The 21,992-nt window shown below is 49.8% G+C and overlaps 2 protein-coding genes across 3 annotated transcripts; one reads left to right on the forward strand and one right to left on the reverse strand.

Annotated features, from left to right (window-relative positions):
* The first annotated feature begins 334 nt into the window (after positions 1-334).
* LOC125539623 (receptor protein kinase-like protein ZAR1) lies at positions 335-5,920 on the forward strand. The gene is made up of 2 exons (XM_048703120.1): positions 335-2,131; positions 4,975-5,920. The coding sequence occupies exons 1-2, from the start codon at positions 370-372 to the stop codon at positions 5,688-5,690; spliced, it is 2,478 nt and encodes an 825-aa protein (XP_048559077.1). The 5' UTR covers positions 335-369; the 3' UTR covers positions 5,691-5,920.
* A 2,541-nt stretch (positions 5,921-8,461) lies between these two features.
* On the reverse strand, positions 8,462-14,922 carry LOC125539624 (HBS1-like protein). Of its 2 annotated transcripts, none has more exons than XM_048703122.1 (11): positions 14,738-14,922; positions 14,255-14,388; positions 12,372-12,521; positions 12,136-12,276; positions 11,050-11,384; positions 10,816-10,926; positions 10,229-10,728; positions 9,849-10,017; positions 9,161-9,400; positions 8,950-9,081; positions 8,462-8,839 (listed from the first exon to the last, which is right to left on the reverse strand). In XM_048703122.1, exons 2-11 carry the CDS (start codon positions 14,382-14,384, stop codon positions 8,705-8,707), a joined length of 2,043 nt encoding a protein of 680 aa, XP_048559079.1. In that variant the 5' UTR covers positions 14,385-14,388; positions 14,738-14,922; the 3' UTR covers positions 8,462-8,704. The 2 variants fall into 2 exon arrangements, with proteins under 2 accessions (XP_048559079.1, XP_048559078.1); XM_048703121.1 differs by having other exon boundaries at positions 12,136-12,279.
* Between the last annotated feature and the right edge of the window lie 7,070 nt (positions 14,923-21,992).

A 21,992-nucleotide genomic window follows, 5' to 3' on the forward strand; every position in this document is an offset into this window, starting at 1 on the left:
GAGATACCCTAACATAGCAGATATACTTGGTTCTACAGTAAGATGCATATGGCAAAAGGCAAGTGCACGAACAGGCCTCACTCACTCACTCACCTCACCAACCAGGCCACCTAAAGTCCATACCCACAGGAATGATTACCCGGCCGTCCTCCAGTCTTTGGCTCACCGCAACGTCCTTCATCATACTCTACAGTCCAGCCACGAAGCGCACATACACACAACTTTGCTTCCCTTGTACTCCCCTCCCCCACACGTCTCTCTCCGGCTACTACGAGCCCCATTACCACATCCGGGGCCCTACCCACTCTAATGAAGACAGCCACCATTAACCATCTTTCCACGCATAACCACTTCCTCACTACTCCTAGCATGCCAACGAAAAGGAGAAAAATTCCATCACCACCACTCACATCCGGGGCGCCTTCGAAATCCAAGGTGTCCACTCGATTCCAACCGCAGCGCTGCCGCAGATCTGTCGGTTTCTATAACCCCTCTAACCTCTGCTGCCGCGCCTCTCTGTGGCCACTGACAGTCAGTGTTAGCCAGGGACACACGCTGACACAGACGATAGAAGAGTTTGTTCTGCTCATGAGGACGGTCCCGACCACGATTCTCCTCCTGCTGCTGCTCCTCGCGTTGCCGCCGGCGCCGGCCGTGGCGCTCACCGACGACGGCCTCGCGCTGCTGGCCTTCAAGGCGGCCGTGACCGACGACCCGGCCTCGGCCCTCGCCAAGTGGTCCGAGTCGGACGCCGACCCGTGCCGCTGGCCCGGCGTCACCTGCGCCAACATCTCCTCGCAGCCGCGCGTGGTCGGCCTGGCCGTCGCCGGCAAGAACGTGGCCGGCTACATCCCCTCCGAGCTCGGCTCGCTGCTCTTCCTCCGCCGGCTCAACCTCCACGACAACCGCCTCACGGGCGGCATCCCGGCCGCGCTCTCCAACGCCTCCTCGCTCCACTCCATCTTCCTCTACAACAACGCGCTCACCGGCAAGCTCCCCATGGCGCTCTGCGACCTCCCGAGGCTGCAGAACCTCGATGTTTCCCGGAACTCGCTCTCCGGCGAGCTGCCGCTCGACCTCCGGAACTGCCGGAGCTTGCAGCGTCTTATCGTCTCCAGAAACACCTTCTCTGGCGAGGTGCCCGCCGGTGTTTGGCCGGAGTTGTCCAGCCTGCAGCAGCTCGACCTCTCCTCCAACGCCTTCAACGGCTCCATCCCGCCGGACCTCGGCCAGCTCCCCAAGCTCTCCGGCACACTCAACCTCTCGCACAACCAGTTCTCCGGCATCGTGCCGCCGGAGCTCGGCCGCCTCCCGGCGACCGTCACTCTCGACCTCCGCTTCAACAACCTCTCCGGCGCCATCCCGCAGACGGGCTCCCTCGCCAGCCAGGGCCCCACCGCGTTCCTCAACAACCCCGCTCTCTGCGGCTTCCCGCTCCAAGTTGCCTGCCGAGCCGTCCCACCGCCGACGCAATCGCCGCCGCCACAGAACACCAGTTCATCAACAGCCTCCGCCTCTAACGACAGCCAGCACCAGCCAATTAAATCAAGCCTGATAGCGCTCATCTCCGTCGCCGACGCCGCCGGCGTCGCCCTCGTCGGCATCATCCTGGTGTACATATACTGGAAAGTCAAGGACCGGAGGGAAGGCCGCGGCGGCCGTGGCCGCGCAATCGCCGAAGACGACGACGACGATGATCGGAACAAGGGGCTGTGCGGCTGCATTTGGGGCCGCCGCGACAGAGGTTGGGTTGACGGCTCGTCGGACGACGAGGAAGAAGGAGACGGCAAGTGCAGCGGCGCCGACGGGGAGCTTGTGGCGATCGACCGGGGATTCCGGATGGAGCTGGACGAGCTGCTCCGGTCGTCCGCGTATGTGCTGGGGAAGGGAGGGAAGGGGATCGTGTACAAGGTGGTGGTGGGCAATGGCTCGACGCCGGTGGCCGTCCGGCGGCTGGGCGGCGGCGGTGGTGGCGCAGAGAGGTGCAAGGAGTTCAGGGCGGAGGCGCGGGCGATGGGGCGGGTGCGGCACCCCAACGTGGTGCGGCTGCGCGCTTACTACTGGTCACCGGACGAGAAGCTCGTCGTCACCGACTTCGTCGGCAACGGCAACCTCGCCACCGCGCTGCGTGGTAAGTAAAAGTAACACCGGTCAACTTTTCTTTTTTATAACAACACCGGTCAACTCGCTTACTGCTCTTTCGCTTTGAACAAAACTTGCTGCTCCTGGTAATATAACTTGAAGCCAAACTCACTAGGATAGTAAATCATCTTAATAGAGTGTGGGTTAGTTTTTATTTTACTTTTATGTTGCTTGATTACGTATTAAATGCACGACAACAGCATTGAAATGTGGTATATTCCCCTGTAAAAATATAAGATATATTGGATCATAATAATAGTACAACCAATGATGACACGTGGCAAGAATTTCAGTGCACGGGAAGGGTCATAACTTTTGCCAAACAAAAAACATACTACCTCTCTTTCAGATTACAGGGCATGCGCGTACCCCTAGGTTGTCAATTTGACCAACCTAATACAAGTCATATATTACAAAAAATATACCAATATAAACTTTAGATGTTCTATTTTCAAATAATATAATTTTTGTGTCATATAGTTTATATTAAAGTGATAAAATTGGCAACCTAGATATACGCGTAGGACTTATAAACCGAAACAGAGGTGGTAGAATTAGGGTATGGTTCCTCCTTATTTTAATCCATGACACACCATCAAATAAATTTCTACGTCTCCCACCCACCCATCCCCCACTCCTTGCCCTCCTCTTCTGCTTTCCATCCTCGTCGTCGTCGGGCAAAGCTCATGCGGTACCAGCTCGCAGGGCATCTCCCTTCGCATGCAACTAACGATGTCTGCGCGTGGAAGGTCAAGCCAGTGTTTGCACATGGTCCACCAGCACCCCGGACGTGGATTTGGCATGTGGCTGGAGCATGGATCAAGCTTAATCGTGTTGCACCTCGGCGTGCGGCCCCTCTCAGACGTCTCTAGAGACGCTCGCATGGCGTGGTGGTTGGGACATGCAGATCCGACATACCCCAATGTGTTGAACGATGGGGTGGCGGACGCAGGCTGGTGCAGCTCGCGACCGCGAGGCATGCCGAATCATGCAGGTCATGTGCGGTGCATCGGACGTCGGACCGGTCTCGTAGGGAGGTTGGGCAAGGCGGCATGATCCTCCCCCTCACCGTTGCCGAAGGGCCCTACCGAGGCCAACGTTGGCTCCATCGTGGGCCGGAACGACCATTGATGACATCTAGGTGGTGCATCTTGGTGCGGCGACTGTTAGGCGCAAACGGCAGCCATCGGCGAGATGGCGGTGCGGCAATGATCGGAAGCGGCGCGGTGTTGTCTTCCCTTCCGGTGATGTATCCTTTGTCCCGCCTAATTCTGTGTGAGCATGACCTAGAATGGTGGACAATGACTGGTGAGAGACATAGCTCCTAGGTGACAACCCATGATCTAACCTTTCTGGCATGATAAGGCTGCTTCGAAGATATTGGTTTGACGGTTATAGGCCAGGGTCTAACTTAGTCTGGCGAACCAACTGACTTTGACATGTGAGCGGCTAGTCTTTTTTGAAGGCGTTGTCTTGGAGGCTTTGCGCCCTTTTGTCCGATAACATGTCACCTTTAGGTTTAGCGGTAGGATTTGAAGATGCCACCACGAGGCATGTTCTATCTATAGGATCGAACCACCTGCCGTGCCGACGTGCCGTGCGACGGAGGCATCATCCCATCAACAGTTTCCTAACGGACGACGGACCGGTCAGGCGATTCGATCCACCGCAGGACAAGCGGCGAGAGCGAAAGCTTCCAAACACGGCACCGACCTGTGTCCCCGGACGGAGATGGACCACACTCACTCTGCCACCCATGCCGGGCATCTGCTGTCGACCGGACGGATGGATGGTTCCAGTGACATGCAAAGAAAGAAAAAACATTTCTGCCTCGTGTCTTCGCTCGTGCTCTCCAGTAACAGCAGCGAGCCGTCGCTGTCTGCTTGAAAACCAGGGGAGTTGCTAGCGTAACTTAAGAGCTTTTTTTTTGTTGCGTGACTTAAGAGCCAAGAGTCGCGCCATAAGCTGGGCCCGGCCGCTAACTGAATATGCTGCACCAAAAACTACGTGTTGTTTATGGCGTACACGCACGCTTTACAGTCCAATGCCTCATGGGATCATGTCATTTTTAAGGTATCCTCCATACCAGCACTTGCACAATACTGACAAACCAAGAGGGAAAGGGCAAAGGAATGCCTTTCCAGCATCCTGATTCCTTCGTGCAGACTGCAGAGCCTGGAAGGGGGGGAAAGGGGACCTTTTTAGGCCTGGAACCTTTGTCACTGTCACGGCCTAACAGAATGATCTTCCGGGGCTAAACATGACCCGAAAAGGCCTTCCACGCGAGCAGAAAGCAGAGCGCGGAGAGGTGATGATAATTGAGACCGCGGAGGCACGCCTCGGCGACGCGCATGCATGAGCATGATCAACGAGCGCTTTTGATTACTGGGTGATCCGTGATGAGTAGTGCTGACTGCTGAGGCTGCTGTTGATGCTGCCTTTCTATGTGGCTTTCGGGCCTTGATAGGGCAAAGCTTGACAGCTTTGTCAGGACGCCATAAAAGTGGTGTGTGCGGGCAGCAATGCTTGGTTTGCGTGTTGTGAGAAGCCATGTGCTTGCGGCAACAATTACTAGTACCACTGTCAAGTGAATGACAAATCAGGCACAACGTGGCAATTAATGCTCGCTGCACAAATCCCTTCCTCTTCCTCATATGCAGTCAGTGTCCATGAACAGTGGCATGTCATGGCTGCTTGTGTCCGTGCAAAGCGCCAAAGTTTTTATTTCTGGCGATGTGGACGTTAATTCTGTCTGTAGCATTTTTGTTTCTTATTCAGAATAAATGCCCATCAATTACTATGGTTAGTAATACACCCATGTCGACGTTGCAGGTCGCAGCGGCGAGCCTGTGCTGTCGTGGGCGGCGCGGCTGAAGATCGCCAAGGGCGCGGCGCGCGGCCTGGCGTACCTCCACGAGTGCAGCAGCACCCGACGGTTCGTCCACGGCGAGGTCAAGCCGTCCAACATCCTCCTGGACGCCGACTTCACCCCGCGCGTCGCCGACTTCGGCCTCGTCCGCCTGCTCGCCATCGCCGGCTGCGGCCCCGACGCCGCGCCGCCGTCCTCCGGCGGCAGCCTCCTCGGCGGCGCCATCCCCTACACAAAGCCGGCGCCGGCGCAGGCGCACGCGAGCGGCTACCGGGCGCCCGAGGCGCGCGCGCCGGGCGCGCGGCCGGCGCAGAAGTGGGACGTGTTCTCCTTCGGGGTGATCCTGCTGGAGCTGCTGACGGGGCGGGGGCCGGCGGACCACGCGTCGCCGTCGACGTCCGCGTCCTTCTCGGGGCCGTCCACGACGACGACGGACCGGTCCGGGAGCGCGGAGCACGAGGCGGTGCCGGAGGCGGTGCGGTGGGTGCGGCGCGGGTTCGAGGACGCGCGGCCGGTGGCGGAGATGGTGGACCCGGCGCTGCTGCGGGAGGCGCCGGCGCTGCCCAAGAAGGAGATCGTCGCCGCGTTCCACGTCGCGCTGGCGTGCACCGAGGCCGACCCGGAGCTCCGGCCCAAGATGAAGACCGTCGCCGACGGCCTCGACAAGATCGGGTCGTGAGAACGGATGCGTCACGTACGGGTACGGCCGTTGGCTTACGCTGCCACGTTATGTGTTCGTGACAAAGCTCGTCGGAGAAGTCTTCTTTTCTTGAGCTTCCTCTCTCGCTCTTGAGCTCTTCATATTCTTTTTTATTTATTTTGTAATTGGGGTTTCTTGGTTATTCGTTCCGACAAAACTGACGATTTGTGATCATACAACAGCATATAGAAGTGTACTTTCCGCGTCCATTCCTTAAAAACTGGGTTTGCAACTTTGCATGCATAAGAAAAGAGCATCTCCAACGGCCGCGCAACACGCGACACGTTAAAAAACAGTTTACATCCCTGGACTTGTCAGTTTTTACGCGTCGCGGTGCACTGGCTCCAGCGGCCGCTGCAAAATATAGCGTGCCCAAGCCGCTCCAGCAGACGCGCTAAACTGCAAGGCGCGAGCAGTCGACGTTTGTCATATGTTGCATTTTGAAGACAATATGATGATATTTCAAACATCAAAACAAGAGATAGCATAGTTTAAAATCACCCAAACAAATTCATGACATAAATAAAAGTTCAAAATCATGCCACATCACATTATCATCCAACCAAGTTCAAAATCATGCAACGAAGTTCATGACATAAAAGTTCATACAAACAAATGGCACATCAACAATCATGCTTCATCCTCGTCTTCGTCCTCCTTTTCCTCTGATTCTGCATCCTCCAAAAATGATTCTTCCTCCTCCTCATTATTGTGTCGCGCCGCATTATCATGGGGAGCTCGAAAGGCGTTGGCAAGATCTCCAACGGCATCATGCGAAGGTATGTGAGGCACACTGGAAGACATGCGTCCACCCATGTCATCCGGAGATACTCCCACGCCTCCCATGAAAGATGCAAAACTCATGCCTCCCATGATAGCTCCAAAGCCACCCATGGCCTCCATTGGTAGCTCCGAAGCTACCCATGCCGCCCATGGTAGCTCCATCGTCCGTCCATCGGGCGAATTCGCCGGCGGCGGGGCGAAAGCGGCGTGGCGGAGAGGGTGCGGCGCGGGCGCTCGAGTGTGCAGCGCGCGGAAGCGGGTGCATGAAATAAGCGGCACGCGATGCCATTTCGGCCCGCGCGTTGAACTGCTTATGCCGCGTGCGTGGTTTTTGCGCCTCCGCTGGAGCTCCCGAAACGATTGCGCGTGCAAAAAAAAACCCAAATTCCAGCGCGGCTATTGGAGATGCTCTAACATGATGTATCGTAGTTTAGTTGAATGTCAGTCACCTGGTCAGTCGAATTTGCATGATGGAAGCAGCGGCCGCCGGAGAGAAGGAAGGAGCATTCGGCTCGCCGAAGAAGCAGCACCATCTGGGTCTATCTTTGGAAGACAGACTCGCCGGGTGTCTATCTTAGGGTGGCATGCTTGCCGGGTATCTATGATAGGGGCGCGGGGATATAGATTTGACGGAAAAATATGGAGGTTCGTCGGGGTTAGAGGGATGGCGGTGTGCGGTGAGGCAAGCACGGGAGCGGCGCCGGTCGCGGGCGGCAATAGCATGCGGTTGGACTGGTGGTACGTGAGACGGTTTGGGAAAAAAGATGAACATGAGGATGGGAAGGAGGTTGAAGAAAGCGACATGGTCATTCATTCACATGTGACGACTTAAAACAGATCGATTGACAAAAAAATAATCGACTGACATCTAGCCAGTCTCATACATTGATTGCATTAGGGCGAGCAAGGACGGCCGCCTGGAGTTTCTTTTTTAAAGTAACCACATATATTTCATTAAAAAGCTGGGTTACACAAAGTACACACAATGTCACTATAAGAGACATACATATATGTCTTGCAATATTGCATTAAAGACTACACAAAAAGTAAAACTAGAATTTTACTCTGGCGGAATCTTGTGTCACGCTGAAAGGTCGTCCACCATCGTCTTTCACAGTCGCCGAGGCAACACTGAAAAAAAAAGGATTTGCCATCATACCCATATCTAGAGGAGCATCTTCGGGTATAAGGATGCTTTTCGGGCCGACGAACGGAATCGCTGTAAGCGACGCGATCGAGGCTTTTTAGCACGTCAGCTGGGATACTTTCTCATGTCTGTTACATCTCAGCACCGTCAACTTTATCCGACGCGGTCAAAGAAGAGGAACATCGTTGTTTGCCGCCATCCACACACCCTATTGCAAAAGACCAAACACAACTGTAATAGGCGATGCTAACGCCACCCGAGAAAGCGTTGTGCGTCGACCATCAGACAAATCTCACGGATCTAAAGACCATTAGAACGCTACCGAGATGGAGAAAGAGCATAAGCAGATTATTCCAACGTGGCGCCGTCTCCATCATTGATGCAGCAACTGTTGGGGTCCTCGTCCGCTAGAGCAACACACGAAGAGGATGAGGACCCACGACGTCGCTGGTGTCGAGAGAAGGCAGAAGATCACCTCCCGGTCACATCGCTGGAGCCGTTTCCCGGAGTTTCTGGGCTGGAGCATACTAACTCCCCTGCCTAGACGCCACCGAGCTCCCTCGACAAATCTCGATCTCTGGACTCCGGATCCATGTTGGTTGAATAAGCCCACGCTGGCAAAGATGAAAGTTTGATTTTAGCTTAGAGGTTTGTGAAACTTTAGCTAAAGGTGAACGAGGGTACGTGTGGAGGTTTGTGAAAATTTAGGTAGGAGTTTAGCTAGAGAGGTGAACGTGGGAATATATATGATTGATTCACCCTTTCTTCTAACAGCACAGGTTAATTGTCACATTACCCATTCAGAAATGTAACAGGCTGCTTTCTGCCAAAAAAAGTTACTGCATTCCCCAGCTTAATTAAAACTAACTCAGCATTCAAGGTATACAAGTCATTCACAGGTGTGAACATTTTTACAAGGCATAACTCAGCACTAATGCACAACAGCAACGGCGACAAGCGAACAGAGAACAAAACTTGCCAGCGCCGGTATTACAGTACCAGTCGGTAGGTACTGATCTTGCAAGGCAGCAACTTGGCCCGGGTTTTGGACGACAGGGGTCCTCTAGTGCTGATCCTGCCTCATTATCTTAGTCACTATACCGACAGCGATCGTGCTTCCAGACGACCTTAAGAATGCCCTTCCAAGAGCTCGGCATTTCGAGAATTCCTCGACACAGACCGCTTGATCTAGCATAACCTGACAAAAAGCAATAATGTTACAAGAATGCAAACAGTTTTCACAACATTCACAAGGTATATAACTTCACAAAAGTTAGCTGTTCACGAGGGCTAGTACTCGTTGATTACCTGCACAACAGCATTCTGCTTTGATTTAAGAAACCGCGGTGCTGTTTTACTTGGCTTGCCTGTCTTGTCAAGCAACGCCACGATTTTCGTTACTCTTGCAGCTTCCTTCACATGATGTATGTGAAACTCCACCTAGGTCAATAAAATTGATATGATTATGCTGGAGAAGCAGCTAATCAAACAAGGCTTTGGTTATATGACATTTCTTTACCTGATAACCAATGAGAATTGGGATGGCGATGTCCAACACTCGAATCTTAAGCTCCAAGTAGTTGGCTACAGGCACAGGGAAACCAGGGTGACAAAGAATCCCGCCAGGTATTATTCGACTACCATCAATTCCCTGTAAAATAACTGCCACATTGTCACCAGCTCTCGCTATGCTGCATGAACTAGAGTCTCGTTCAATGGATTTCACTGTCGCCACTTCCTCACAAGGTAAAACCAAGACCTGCACAAGGAAAAGATCCAAGCAGTCAGGAGAAATATAATTGCGCGTGCATGTCTCCAAAAAAAATCGTTTATCCAATCCAAACTATTTATCAAGGGAAAGTAAGATCAATAGTTGGCCCTATTGCTCTGTTCTGGTAAGGATTTCTGTATTGGAAACATAGGCATCCTGCTCTAGTTTCAGTTCAGTCATAAACCTATTGCCTGGGAAAATATTTTCAAGATCATTGTAGCACTAAATCATTCAACTAAGTTATAAAGCAAAGAATGGGACATAATTTTGCCATGACAAATTCTCGCATCATGCTATTGCTGAAAGATTGGCATGTCACTAGCAAGATCATGCTCTAAATAGAATTGAATTAATCTACTCTCATTATAGCAACCGGTCTCAATGCAATACAGGAATAATGGTAGCTTCTGAAGAGAAAAGTTTGTGAGGAATCTACCTTTGAACCATTTCGAATAGCGCCAGTTTCTAATTTTCCAAAAGCTGCCAGTTGTCCTGTCGACTGAGATTTGATAACATCACATATAGGAAGAATGAGGGGCTTTGAAACATCCCGAGAAGGAAGCTGCAAGCAATCTATAGCATCCAAGAGACACGACCCTTGATACCTGAAAGGATATATCCATTCAAGATTCAAATTGTGAGAAAAACAGCAAAAATTTGCCAAGACTATATATGTCCACAGATCAACACTCTCAAAGTTGGCACATAAAACCAAACATTTAACTAGAGAGAGGCTACAACATCCGCTGCACTGGAGAAATTCACCCTAAAGTGGTAAATCAAAAAGAAACAAAGTCCACTTGAAACAGAGCTTACCAGGAGGTAAAACGAGCATCTGAAGGAGATTTAATCAAATTCTGGTTCTCTACAGCACTAAGAGGAATCCAGGTAACAGCTGAATCCCGGAAGTTGCATGACCGCAGAAAACTACCAAGTCGTACCTTGATGAACTCCAGCCTATCTTTTGAGTACCCAATAGCATCCATCTTGTTGACTGCAACAATAAGTTGCTCAACACCAAAGCTTCTAATAAGCTGAGCATGCTCCTTTGTCTGCCCAACACTTTTCCCTCCTTCCCCATCCATACCAGATTCAAAAGAACCAGTTGATGCATCAACCACAAGAATAGCTGCATCAGCCTGTGTTGCACCAGATATCAAATTTGGCACGAAATCTTTGTGGCCAGGAGAGTCAAGCAAAACTACACGGTATTTCTTGGTCTCCAAATAGGCGACAGCCACTGTCATTGTGACACCTCTTGCCCTTTCTTCAGTACTCTCATCCATGGCCCATGCATAAGCAAATGACCCCTTTCCCTGGATAAACAAATGACAGCACACAAACAGTCAGATTTGTGCGCCAAAATGAATTGGGGGACTGACACAAAGGCAGTAGCAACTTACTTTTTCCTTAGCCTCCTTCTCATTTTTGTGCATATCTCTTTTCGATATCTTCCCTAATAGGTGTAGCAATCTCCCAGAGAGTGTTGACTTGCCAGAATCAACATGACCCACCTAACGAAATTGTTTAGAGACAAGTACATCTTTAGACAAAGCAAAATCTCTTTTAGAAGAGGAAATGTGAAAAGAGCAGATTCCATATTTAAAAGTCACAGCAAAAGATGAGTAGTAACATACTATTGCAAGGTTTAGTTGGCTCAGCACCCCGGACTCCTGATCAGCTAGCATCCACCCCTCAGGCTTATACTCTTCAGGTAAAGGCTGTGCAACATTGACATTATTCCTTTCGATACTTAGCTGGCTTATGTCAGAAGAAAGTGTCTCCATGGAACCCTTATTCTGAGCAGAACTGCTAGCCCTACTACTACTACCCTGGTCCTCCTTTAGCTGAAAATGATCAGCAATCAATTGAGGTGTCCTCTCGATTGGCACATTATTGTCAGAGATTACGGGTTGTTTCTTTTTTCCAGTGCTTGATGAGCTACCAATAGACGCCAACTGTGTGGAATTGACTGTTGAGACACAAATGATTAATAATTAAGGAATGCAAAAAACAACGCTAACAGCAAAGGAAGGACAGAGTTCACAATAGGTAATACTCCCTCCGTTCCTAAATATTTGTCTTTCTAGAGATTTCAACAAGTGACTACATACGGAGCAAAATGAGTGAATATACACTCTAAAATATGTCTATATACATCTGTATGTGGTGGTCCATTTGAAATCTCTAAAAAGACAAATATTTAGGAACAGAGGGAGTAGTATGTACAGCACTGCAACCTTAGTTCATCAATTCACCCTTAACAATAGAACTAACTTGATTCAGAAGGGATGTCAACAAAGTTATTGACTTCCAACAAGTCCAACCATTGAACCACTTTTAATATGTATGTGCTGTGACAGTGCTGCGCATCCAAATTTTATTTATAGATGGTCCAATGCTGCTAAACATATTACCAAAGAAACTTATTGAAAGGGACTGCTTATACTGAACTGCAAAGGAAGTAAAGAGTTCACAAGCGAACCAGAATACTAAAATATCGGTGCATATAGAGAATAATAGATCAAAGCCATGTTTTCAACACATAACATAAGCAGATTGGTTATACTGTGAGATGTCGAATTAGCATCTTCCTTTCTTTCCTCTTTTCATATTTATTGGGTTCATGATGAAGGACAAACTTGAAGGAACAAAAGAGCAGGGCTCTTAGTTAAACATAAACATAAATTCACGAAACCAATTTCAATATTTACCAATAATACCTTTATCATGAGATGTGCTAGCATACTTTCTCTCAGAATCACCGTCGAAGTTTGTAGTAGAAGTCTTCGCTGGCATCTTGGTAGAATCAGAGTTTGACAGAGCAGATGTCCCAGAATTGTTTGATATTCCGTTGACAGATTCTACTAGTTGCAACGAGAGCATATAAGATTACATTACAACCCTTATGTATATGCCAATAATCAGAATTGTTCAGACATGTATGAGACTCAAATACCTTTGATCGAAACATCCTTGCCAGATTTGACGAAAGATTCCCGGAAAACCCCACACATCTCACAGTATACCATAGTTTCATGATTATCGAATGTGCACATGGAGCACTTCCAAAGCACAGGCACTGCATTTGAAGACTTCTTCGATGATTCTATACAAGAGAGTGGCAACATAATATGAGACCAAGGAGACAAACTACAGGCACTTAAACTAATCAAGAGACTAACAGAGTAACGCAATGCCTAAAGAAACTACATATTCCACTAAGGTGCAAAATCATCCAAAGGTGTATGGCCATAAGAACTACTCCCTCCGTAAAGAAATGTAAGAGCATTTAGATCACTAAAGTAGTAATCTAAATGCTCTTATATTTCTTTACAGAGGGAGTATATTAGAAGCTTAGAATAATTGAAATTGTATGATGGATACACCCCAACATTCAACAAATAACCAGCAAGAAAAAATGGCTAATTCCAACCGACAACCTGCTAAGCTTCGAGTTTTAACAACATTTTATTTTGCGTATTTTGTGAGTAAGTTTTGACTGCTAGACTGGATGGACGAAACAATTTGACTTTCAGTCAAAAAATTATCATATAGACAACAACGCCTTGCAGAAGAAGATGGACACTTAAAAGGTAATAAGACATTATATCACATGTGCATCCGCGGTGCAAACAGACACGTGCACATGCATTTAACATTAATAGATGGGCTAAACAGGCAGCAGAAATCAACGGAAGAGCAGGGAATCATTAATGATAAGCTTAGTCGCCATCCCAATTTGTTTAACAATGGTGTTGGGGAGCTTTATATAGAGTATGTGGAATTCTGTTGGTCATACCGAGATAAAAATGTGGTAGCAAGCATAACGGAAAACCGACGTATAACATGAACATTACAACCTCGAATGCACCAATACTTCAGGCAACTAGCGAATCGGTATCGGATACCGTATCCGATACCGATACTCCTCCGATACGCCCCCGATACGTATCCAAGGAGTATCCATGAATAAAGGATTTAAAACAATTCAGATACTTGAAGGATACTTTTTCAGATCGTTTTGGATACGACCCAACCCATCTAAGAGACCACTCAGCCCAGTTAAGAGGCAGACAGCAACCCTAGTACCCCAATGCCCCCTTCCTTTCCCTCCCAGTTTTCTTTCCTCCCTCCTGAGCTCACACCAGGCGGCGGTTGGTGGATGCGTACCTAGCAGCTACTCACTCAGGGCCGGCGGCAGCGACGGCTAGCCGGCGACGAGCTACTACTCCTCACCAACGTCTCTTCTCCTTTTTCCTGCCCAGCCAAGCTCATCCCCTCTTCTTTCTCCTCTGATCTGTGAAGATCTCATTTTTCTCATCTCCTCCTGCTGAACCTCCTACTGTACCTACAAATCTAAGGGCACCATTGTGCAGCCATGTTCAAATCATAGAGAAATCACCTGGAGGAGGCAACACTAAATGGAAATGCGACTACTGTGGTCATGAAGCTTTGAGTAGCTACTCTAGAGTTTCTGCTCATTTGCTAAAGAAGACAGGGAACCATGGAATCCATGGATGTAGAAAGGTCACGGTTGACATTCTGAATCCCTTTTTTTGAAAAATAAATAAATAGTAAAGCGTATCCGTATTGGCACTTTTTCAAAATGACGAATTTACGTATCCGTATTGGCCCGATACTGATACCCGTATCCGTATCGGTGCATTCGAGATTACAACTGTACAACAGTTGCCGCCAAACAACTTAAAATGCTTCAATTGCGGAGTTGATCAGATATGATATTGCAACTACTTATAACTGAAATTACTTCCTACTTATAACTGATGCAGTGAATACGGTACGCAGACAGACTAGTAGCTTGCACAGACGGCCGCGTACCTTTCTCCTTCACAGGGGGCTTAACATCAGCATATCCAGTCTCATCATAATCATCATAATCGTCCTCATAATCCTCATAATCAGCATAGTCGTCGTCGTAGTCGGGGCCGGAGACAACCTTGCGAGGCATTGTCCTGGGAAAGCGCGAAAGATGGTCCATAGTTAGCATACACAACGAGCAGTCAAGCAAAATCGAACCCTAGTTATGGCACTCCCCATTCAAGAACCCTAAATCGCATCTGGCACAAATCAGCACTGGTCAGTACTGAGTAGTAGAACGGCGCACTACACGCAGGTGCCCCGAAACCCGCAGCGCGCAAACCCCCGCCGAACCCCACGACGGCGACCGAAGCGCGAGCGGACGGGCGGAGGTTTCGCTCCAGGAATCGCACGCTCACCAAATCAAGGAACCCTAACAAAAAAAGCGCTGGAAATACACCGAAAAAAGGGGGCCGGGGGGCAATGGGGAACGGATGATTTTACCTGGATGTGAGCTAGATGTCCTCGGCGTTCGGCTTGGAAGATGCTGAGCTCTGCCTCCCCCTCTCGCTCGTCCCCCTATCCCGCCTCTGGATTCTCGGGGAAGAGTCGAGGAGGCGCGGCCGCGGCGTGAGTGTAAACTGAACCGGACACAGCAGGGCCAGGGGAAGGGCGGCGGGGGGTACAGTAGAAGGGAAGCTCCGCGTGGGCAACCAGGTCGCGTCTATCGTATCGTATCGTATCGTATCGGGTTAGAAACGGAAACGGCCGGACCGGACCGGAGAGGTTTGCGTTGGACCCGGTCCGACTAGAACCCGTTTCCGAACAGAAAACCCCCGACTCAGTGTACCGTCCTTAAAAAATCATATGCCTAAAACTATTATGGCCATCTCCTCCGCCTCCATGCGCCCCCCCTTGGCTGCTCACCCTCGCCGTCCTCCTCTCCTCCCGATACTCCTCTGCTGGTGATGGAGGCGATGGGGCGGCGGCGCTGGATTGCGTGATGCTGGTGCGTCCGGCTGGATTGGGGGATTCTCCTGTGGCGTGGATAAAGAGGATGGGGGCGGTGGTTCTGGGTGGATGCAGGGGCGGCGGGCTGGATTGGGGATGCTCCTGCGGTGTGGATGAAGAGGATGGGGGCGGCGGTGCTAGGTGGATGCAGGGGCGGCGGCGCCGGGTCGATGCAGGGGATGGGGGCGGCGGTGGGTCGATGCAGGGGATGGGGTCGGCGCCGGGTCGATGCAGGGGATGGGGTCGGCGGCGGTGGGTCGATGCAGGTTCAGCGGCGGTGGCTCGATGCAGGGGATGAAGGCGACGGGTGGATGCAGGGGATAGGGGCGGCAGCGCCGGGTCGACGCAGGGCGGCGGCGGTGGGTCGATGCAGGGGATGGGGGCGCGGCAGCGGTGGGTCGATGGAGGGGCGGCGGTGCTAGGGTTTGGCGGCGACGGCGAGATGCAGTGCGGGCGGCTGCTGAGGGAGGGAGAGCGTCGAGATGTGTTTTTTTTGAGATGAAGTGTGTGGAGAAGGGGAAAGAGGAGGGGAAAAGGCCACGGTGGGCTTCCAGTGTCTTCTAATTAATTTTTCATTCTCCCGCGACTTGCCTCGCGCGCTTTTTGGGCCTCAATTCGTTAATTCCGCGCCAACTGGTTAAGGGCAGTGCGTTCGCCCCCAAAATGAATTTGGGGCAATTGGGCCGCCCCAAAAGATGCCGGCAGATGGCCTGCCCACCTAGCTTCCATATTCCCGGCAGATGCATTGACCTATACATCATTGCCCGGCATATAAAGCTTTTCAGGCAGTTACTCGCCCCCAATTCTTGCTTATTCCCGGCAGTTAATTGCCCTTAATTTTTTGTCATGGTGTAGTGTGCCCCCGCAGGGGCGTCGACGGAGCTCGACGTTGTGTTCGAGGAGGAGCTGCAGTTGTGCTACGATCGGGAGCTCGACGTGTTCGAGGAGGAGCTGCAGCTGTGCAGGGTCGACGACATTGACGTCTCCCAGCTTTTGGTCGTGTTGCGGCGCATCGATGTTGTGTCCTGCGGGTTGGAGTCTCGTTGTTTTTTGTTGCATTTCTCCATGTGTTCGCAAGTTCTAACCAGTGTTGGATGGTTGCAGTGGCGGAGCCAGAAATTTGCTCATGGGTATTCATTGCAAATTTGTTTTTGTAATTCAAAAGAAACTGGCAGTAATGTCCGAATTTTTTTGGAAATGCAATAGAAAGTGGCGGAGCCAGATTTTTTTCCAATGCAATAGAAAACAAACACAAATGTCCGCAGTGATGCAAATTCTTACATTACAAGAACATAAGAAAAAAATATCAGATACGTTCTAGAATTTCATCAAAGTTGCAATCAGTAGCTGATGCACACACATACAAAGCCTGGCAATGAACTATCCAGCAAAGCTCCAAGTGGTCACATTCAATAGCACTTTTGGAGTTTTGGTCTTGCCAATAAATAATTTCTTGGATTTTTTTTCTTTTGAAAATGAAAATAGAAAAATACACAGCTGCATTGCATGCAGTAAGCTTGCTGGAAAATATATTCTTATAATAGTAAAATCTCTTGCTCTTAAAGTTGTTTGCATAGTTGATATGTCTGAAAATTTCTAAATGATTACTTGATCATGATTTTTATTTTAATAGTTGGCAGATGGAAAGGATTTATGAACCATCAACATAATGCCAGAATTATACTATTACTATGGCTGATTCTTGACCTTTCTATTCTGTTCTAAATCAGAGGATAAATTTATCTGGGCGGATGGATCTCGTGGAGCTTCTACAATGGCGGGCGCCGAGGGCAGAGCTGCGGAGGGCAGTGACCTGGGAACAGCGGAGGCCAGAGGGCCGGACCCGGAGTGGCAGTTCGCGGACTTGCTTGCTTGCCGCGCCGCCGCCACCACTTTCCTGCAGGTGCCATCCGCCACCACCTCGGGCGGCTCCAGCCTGCAGGCAGCTAGGTCCTGGGGAGCAGGGGAGAATAGATTTTTTTGAGACAAACCCACAAAGCTTTATTAATTCATCACAACGTTTACAGGGACGAAAGAAAGGTTTCCGGGATGACCTAACCAAACATGGCGGCCCACCCCTAACTTCATAGCGTGCTTCGCGAGATTGTGAGCCTCGAAATTCGAGCTCCTAAACTCATGGACAAAGTTACAAATAGTAAAAGACCTACTAGACTCTATTATTTCATGTATTATCGCACCATAGCTTGCCAAACACTGTTGCTTGATGTCGTCCACCACCACCTTGCAATCAGAAGCCACATGTATTTTTTGTTCATGAAGATCCTAAGCTAGAGCCAGAGCCTCTCGAACTGCCATCGCCTCAAGTGTCGTGGGATCACCAATCCCGCGGAAACCGACCGCCGAGGCCCCCAAAAAAAGACCGTTCTGATCCCGGCATACTGCAGCTACAACACCCCTTCCCTGATTACCTCTTTTTGCCGCATCAACATTGATCTTTGCTAGACTCGCCGGAGGGCGAAGCCACTGTGTTGGTCTAGAGGTAGATTGGACAGTTGCCGTCCTTCCCGATGTTTCAACACTCTTGAGATCATTCAGGTAGGAGACAATGAACTGGTGAGTAGACATTGGGCTAGTGAATATATCTTCGTAGATCGCCTTTCTCCTTGCTCACCACACTGCCCAAAGTGATATGATTAGCTTCACAAAAGCTGTGTGATCAAGGACCTTGTGCATAGCGAAAAGCCAGTTCTTCGCGTCACCATCGTTGTTCATGCTCATCTATTCCACCACATGCTCATCCGATAAAGCCCAAATGCACCTCGACATGGTGCAATCCAGCAATGCGTGCCTCCATGAGTCCGGGGCTCCACACAGCGCACAGAGCGGAGACTGAGACATGTTACGATGGTGTAGAACATCCGCAGTCGGCACTGAGTGCTGGGCTAAACGCCATGCAAAGATTTTCTGCTTTGATGGAACCTTAGTATGCCACAAAGAGGTCCATGCTTTCCCTTGAGAAGTCATATCCGAGACCCCGGCACTTTCATCTATCCAATTCTCTCTCTGGTATTTGGTGTTCAGCACCATTTGATATGCGGACTTAACTGAGAAGACACCCCGTCGTTCAGCACTCCAAGCCCAAAAATCTTCTACATTGCGTGTGCACAATGGTATTGCCAAGATAGCATCTGCATCAAAAGGAATAAAAACTGACCGGACAAGCTCTTCTCTCCAGCTGGCCGTCGAGGCATCAATCAACTCAGAAACAAGCCTGGGGGGGTTCGCCACCAGCGCCGTGATGGGCCTCATCGGACCAACCCTAGGAAGCCAGTTATTCTCCCATATATACATGGACGCTCCGTTGCCTATTCTTCTGACGAGTCCTTACTTTAGGACATCCCTCCCGTCAATAATGGCACGCCAGATTTGTGAGGGGTGGCTACCCAGCTCAGCTTCAAGAATTGTACCATGCGGATAATAAACTGCTTTCAGGATCCGCGCACTCAGAGAGGAGGGGTCGTGCAAGAGCCTCCAAGACTGTCGTGCCAACAAGGCCAGGTTAAAGATCTCCATATCCCGAAAACCCAAACCTCCCAAATGTTTGGGGTGTGTCATCACGTCCCACGCCACCCATGCTGGCTTTCTTTTGCCTTGTTTACTCCCCCACCAGAACTGTCGAATAATCGATGTAATATTCTCACATAGTCCTCTCGGCAAGCGGAAGCAAGCCATTGAATATACTGGTATTGCTTGAGCCACCGATTTAATTAGTACCTCCTTACCTGCAGCTGATAACAGTTTTTCCATCCATCCTCTCACCTTCTCCCATATCCGGTCTCTGAGATACTTAAACTTTCCCATCTTTGCTTGGCCAACATCAGTAGGCATTCCCAGATATTTATCACTCAACGACTCATTATGAACATGCAGAATGTCCTTGACCGCATCTCTTCTCTGTTGTGGACAGCCCTTGCTGAAAAAAATAGATGACTTGTCATTGTTGATCTTCTGGCCAGATGCATTACAATAAATTTCCAACAGGTTTGATACCGCAGTCGCACCCTCCGTACTTGACTTAAAAAGCAACAGGCTATCGTCGGCGAAAAGGAGGTGGTTCACAACCGGAGCTGTAGGAGCCACCTTGATTCCCTCAAGACCTGACGACTCAGAACTGGATTTTAAAAGGCACGAAAGGCCCTCTGCTGCTATTAAGAAAAGATAAGGGGAAATGGGATCTCCCTGTCGAATACCTCTGGATGGCACAAAATGTTCAAGCTTCTCACCATTAAACATGACTGAAAAAGAGATAGACCGAACCATGCTCATAACTGTATCAACCCATGACTGTGCAAAACCCAATCTCTCCATCATGGCCTGCAGATAGTCCCACTCAAGCCTATCATAGGCTTTCATCATATCAAGTTTCAACGCGCAAAAAATATTGGACCTGGACTTATTCCGCTTCATAAAGTGTAGACACTCATAAGCACATATTATGTTGTCTGTGATTAGTCTACCGGGGACAAAAGCTGACTGCTCATGAGATATGATATCCGGTAGTATCTGTTTAAGTCTGTTGGCAACAACCTTTGAAGCAATTTTGTAGATGACATTGCACAGACTAATGGGACGGAACTGAGCAAGCTGAGTCGGGTTCAAAACCTTTGGGATGAGTACCAAAACCGTATCATTCACACATCCAGCACTTTCCTCACCTCTGACGATCCTGAGCACTGCATGGGTCACCTCTTCACCACAGATATCCCAGTGACGCTGATAAAAGTGTGCTGGGAATCCATCAGGCCCCAGTGCCTTAGTCGGGAACATCTAAAAAAGGCCTGTCTTCACCTCCTCATTAGTATATGGAGCTAAAAGAATGTCATTCATTTGTTGAGTTACCTTTGCGGGCACTTTGGATAGGACCTGATCCATTCCGTTGACACCCTCGGAAGTATAAAGACTCTTGTAAAAATCTGAAACCATAGATCTCAGCGCTCCCGGATCATCAATGATCGCTCCCAAAGAGTTGGCAAGAGCTTTGATCATATTCCTCTTGCGCCTCTGACTTGCACGAAGATGAAAAAAACGAGTGTTTCTATCTCCCGCCGACAACCATTCCAACCGCGACCTCTGCCTCCACATCAGTTCTTCCCTATGAAACAGTTCAATCAACCTTTCATTGATCTTCAGCTCCACATGAGATGGCCCCGTCCTCGCTGGGTTGCTCCGCAAGCGTTCGAGTTCCGATTTGAGACCCTTGATCTCCTTGCGTACCGACCCGAACGTATTTTTGTTCCAACGTCCCAAATCTGCAGCCACCCGACCAAGTTTGACACGCAACTCTTGCATTCTCGTTGTGGCACTGCCTGCTGTCCAGCTCTGGAGCAGTGTCTCACTCAGGTTCTCGTGCGTATCCCACATCACCTCATACTTGAAAGATTTCGGTGCTCTCAGTACTGGCCCATCATGCATGGTAAGTAAGATAGGGCAATGATCCGAGGTGGCCGCCGTAAGATGTTTCAGATGTGCCGACGGGAAGCGTCCGTTCCAGTCTGCCGTTGCCAAAGCTCGGTCAAGCCTCACCCTAGTATAGCTCCCTCTAGTGACTTTCTTCTCATACGTCCAGAATTGTCCCTGATAGCCCATATCCATAAGCATGCAAACGTCCACGGCCTCCCGGAAACCCTGGATCTGAGCGTTACTCCTTTCTCCGATTCCTTCTTGCTCTTCCGGACGTAAAACTTCGTTAAAATCTCCTATGCACAGCCATGGATCATCTCTCAAATTGCTGATCCCTTTTAAAGTATCCCATGTTTGATGCCTCAAGTGGGTCTGAGCTTCCCCATATACTAAGGTCATCCTCCACGGATTCAAGTTTTCCTCAACAATCGAGCAATCAATATGATACGGAGAATAACCCAAAATCTCAACATTTATTGAATTGTTCCAAAAAATCCCTAGACCTCCACTTCTACCTCGACTACTCACAGCGTAGCCATTATCATAACCAAGAGTTGCAGCTAACTTCTCTACCCTTTCTCTATCAATTTGTGTCTCTACGATACAAAGCAGGGTAGGGGCAAAAATCTCCGCAAAACCGCGGAGCTCGCGAACTGTCGCAGCGTTGCCCGCGCCACGACAGTTCCAGCTCAAGACACTCATTGGGCCTGGCGGCGCTCCTCTAGGGAGCCCGCCAATAAGTTTTTAGCCGCCGGGTTGACGATCCTGCCATCCTCTTCTGTCTTGTTCCTCTTCGATTCTCTCTTTGGTGGGGGGCTTATGGGAGTAGAGTTCTGATGAACCACCGCTAACTCCAGCCCGGACACCTTCTTGGCGCTGTTGGCCATTGCATCAACTACTCGTACTATTGATTTATCAGTATCATTAGCAAAAACGGGGTTCATCCTCTTTCTACTTGAATCAAGCATGTCCACGTCTATCTTCTCCCCCACCGCTGCGTCTTCCTCCTGAGTACTATCCGGACGTTGGGTGGTAGCTAGACTGCTATCAGCCCCGCTCCTTGATCTTCCTCCAAAGCGGCCGCCACGACGGCCCCCTCGACGTGCCCGTCCTTCGCCAGGGCCTCTTCTGTTGTTCATAAAACATTCAGCCCGAAGCTCCTTGAAGACTAATGCAGAGGGGGGATGAATCCCATTGCCATGCTCTTTGAAAAGATGTCCCATCATCCCACAGACGGCACACCAGTCGGGCAATCTCTAGTACTTGACTTTGTAAATCTGCCTCTGTCCTTCTCTGATCATTGAAACCGCGTTCTTTAGTGGTTTGT

Source organism: Triticum urartu, chromosome 2 (genome assembly GCF_003073215.2).
Source record: "Triticum urartu cultivar G1812 chromosome 2, Tu2.1, whole genome shotgun sequence".
In the NCBI taxonomy this organism is placed as follows: domain Eukaryota; kingdom Viridiplantae; phylum Streptophyta; class Magnoliopsida; order Poales; family Poaceae; genus Triticum; species Triticum urartu.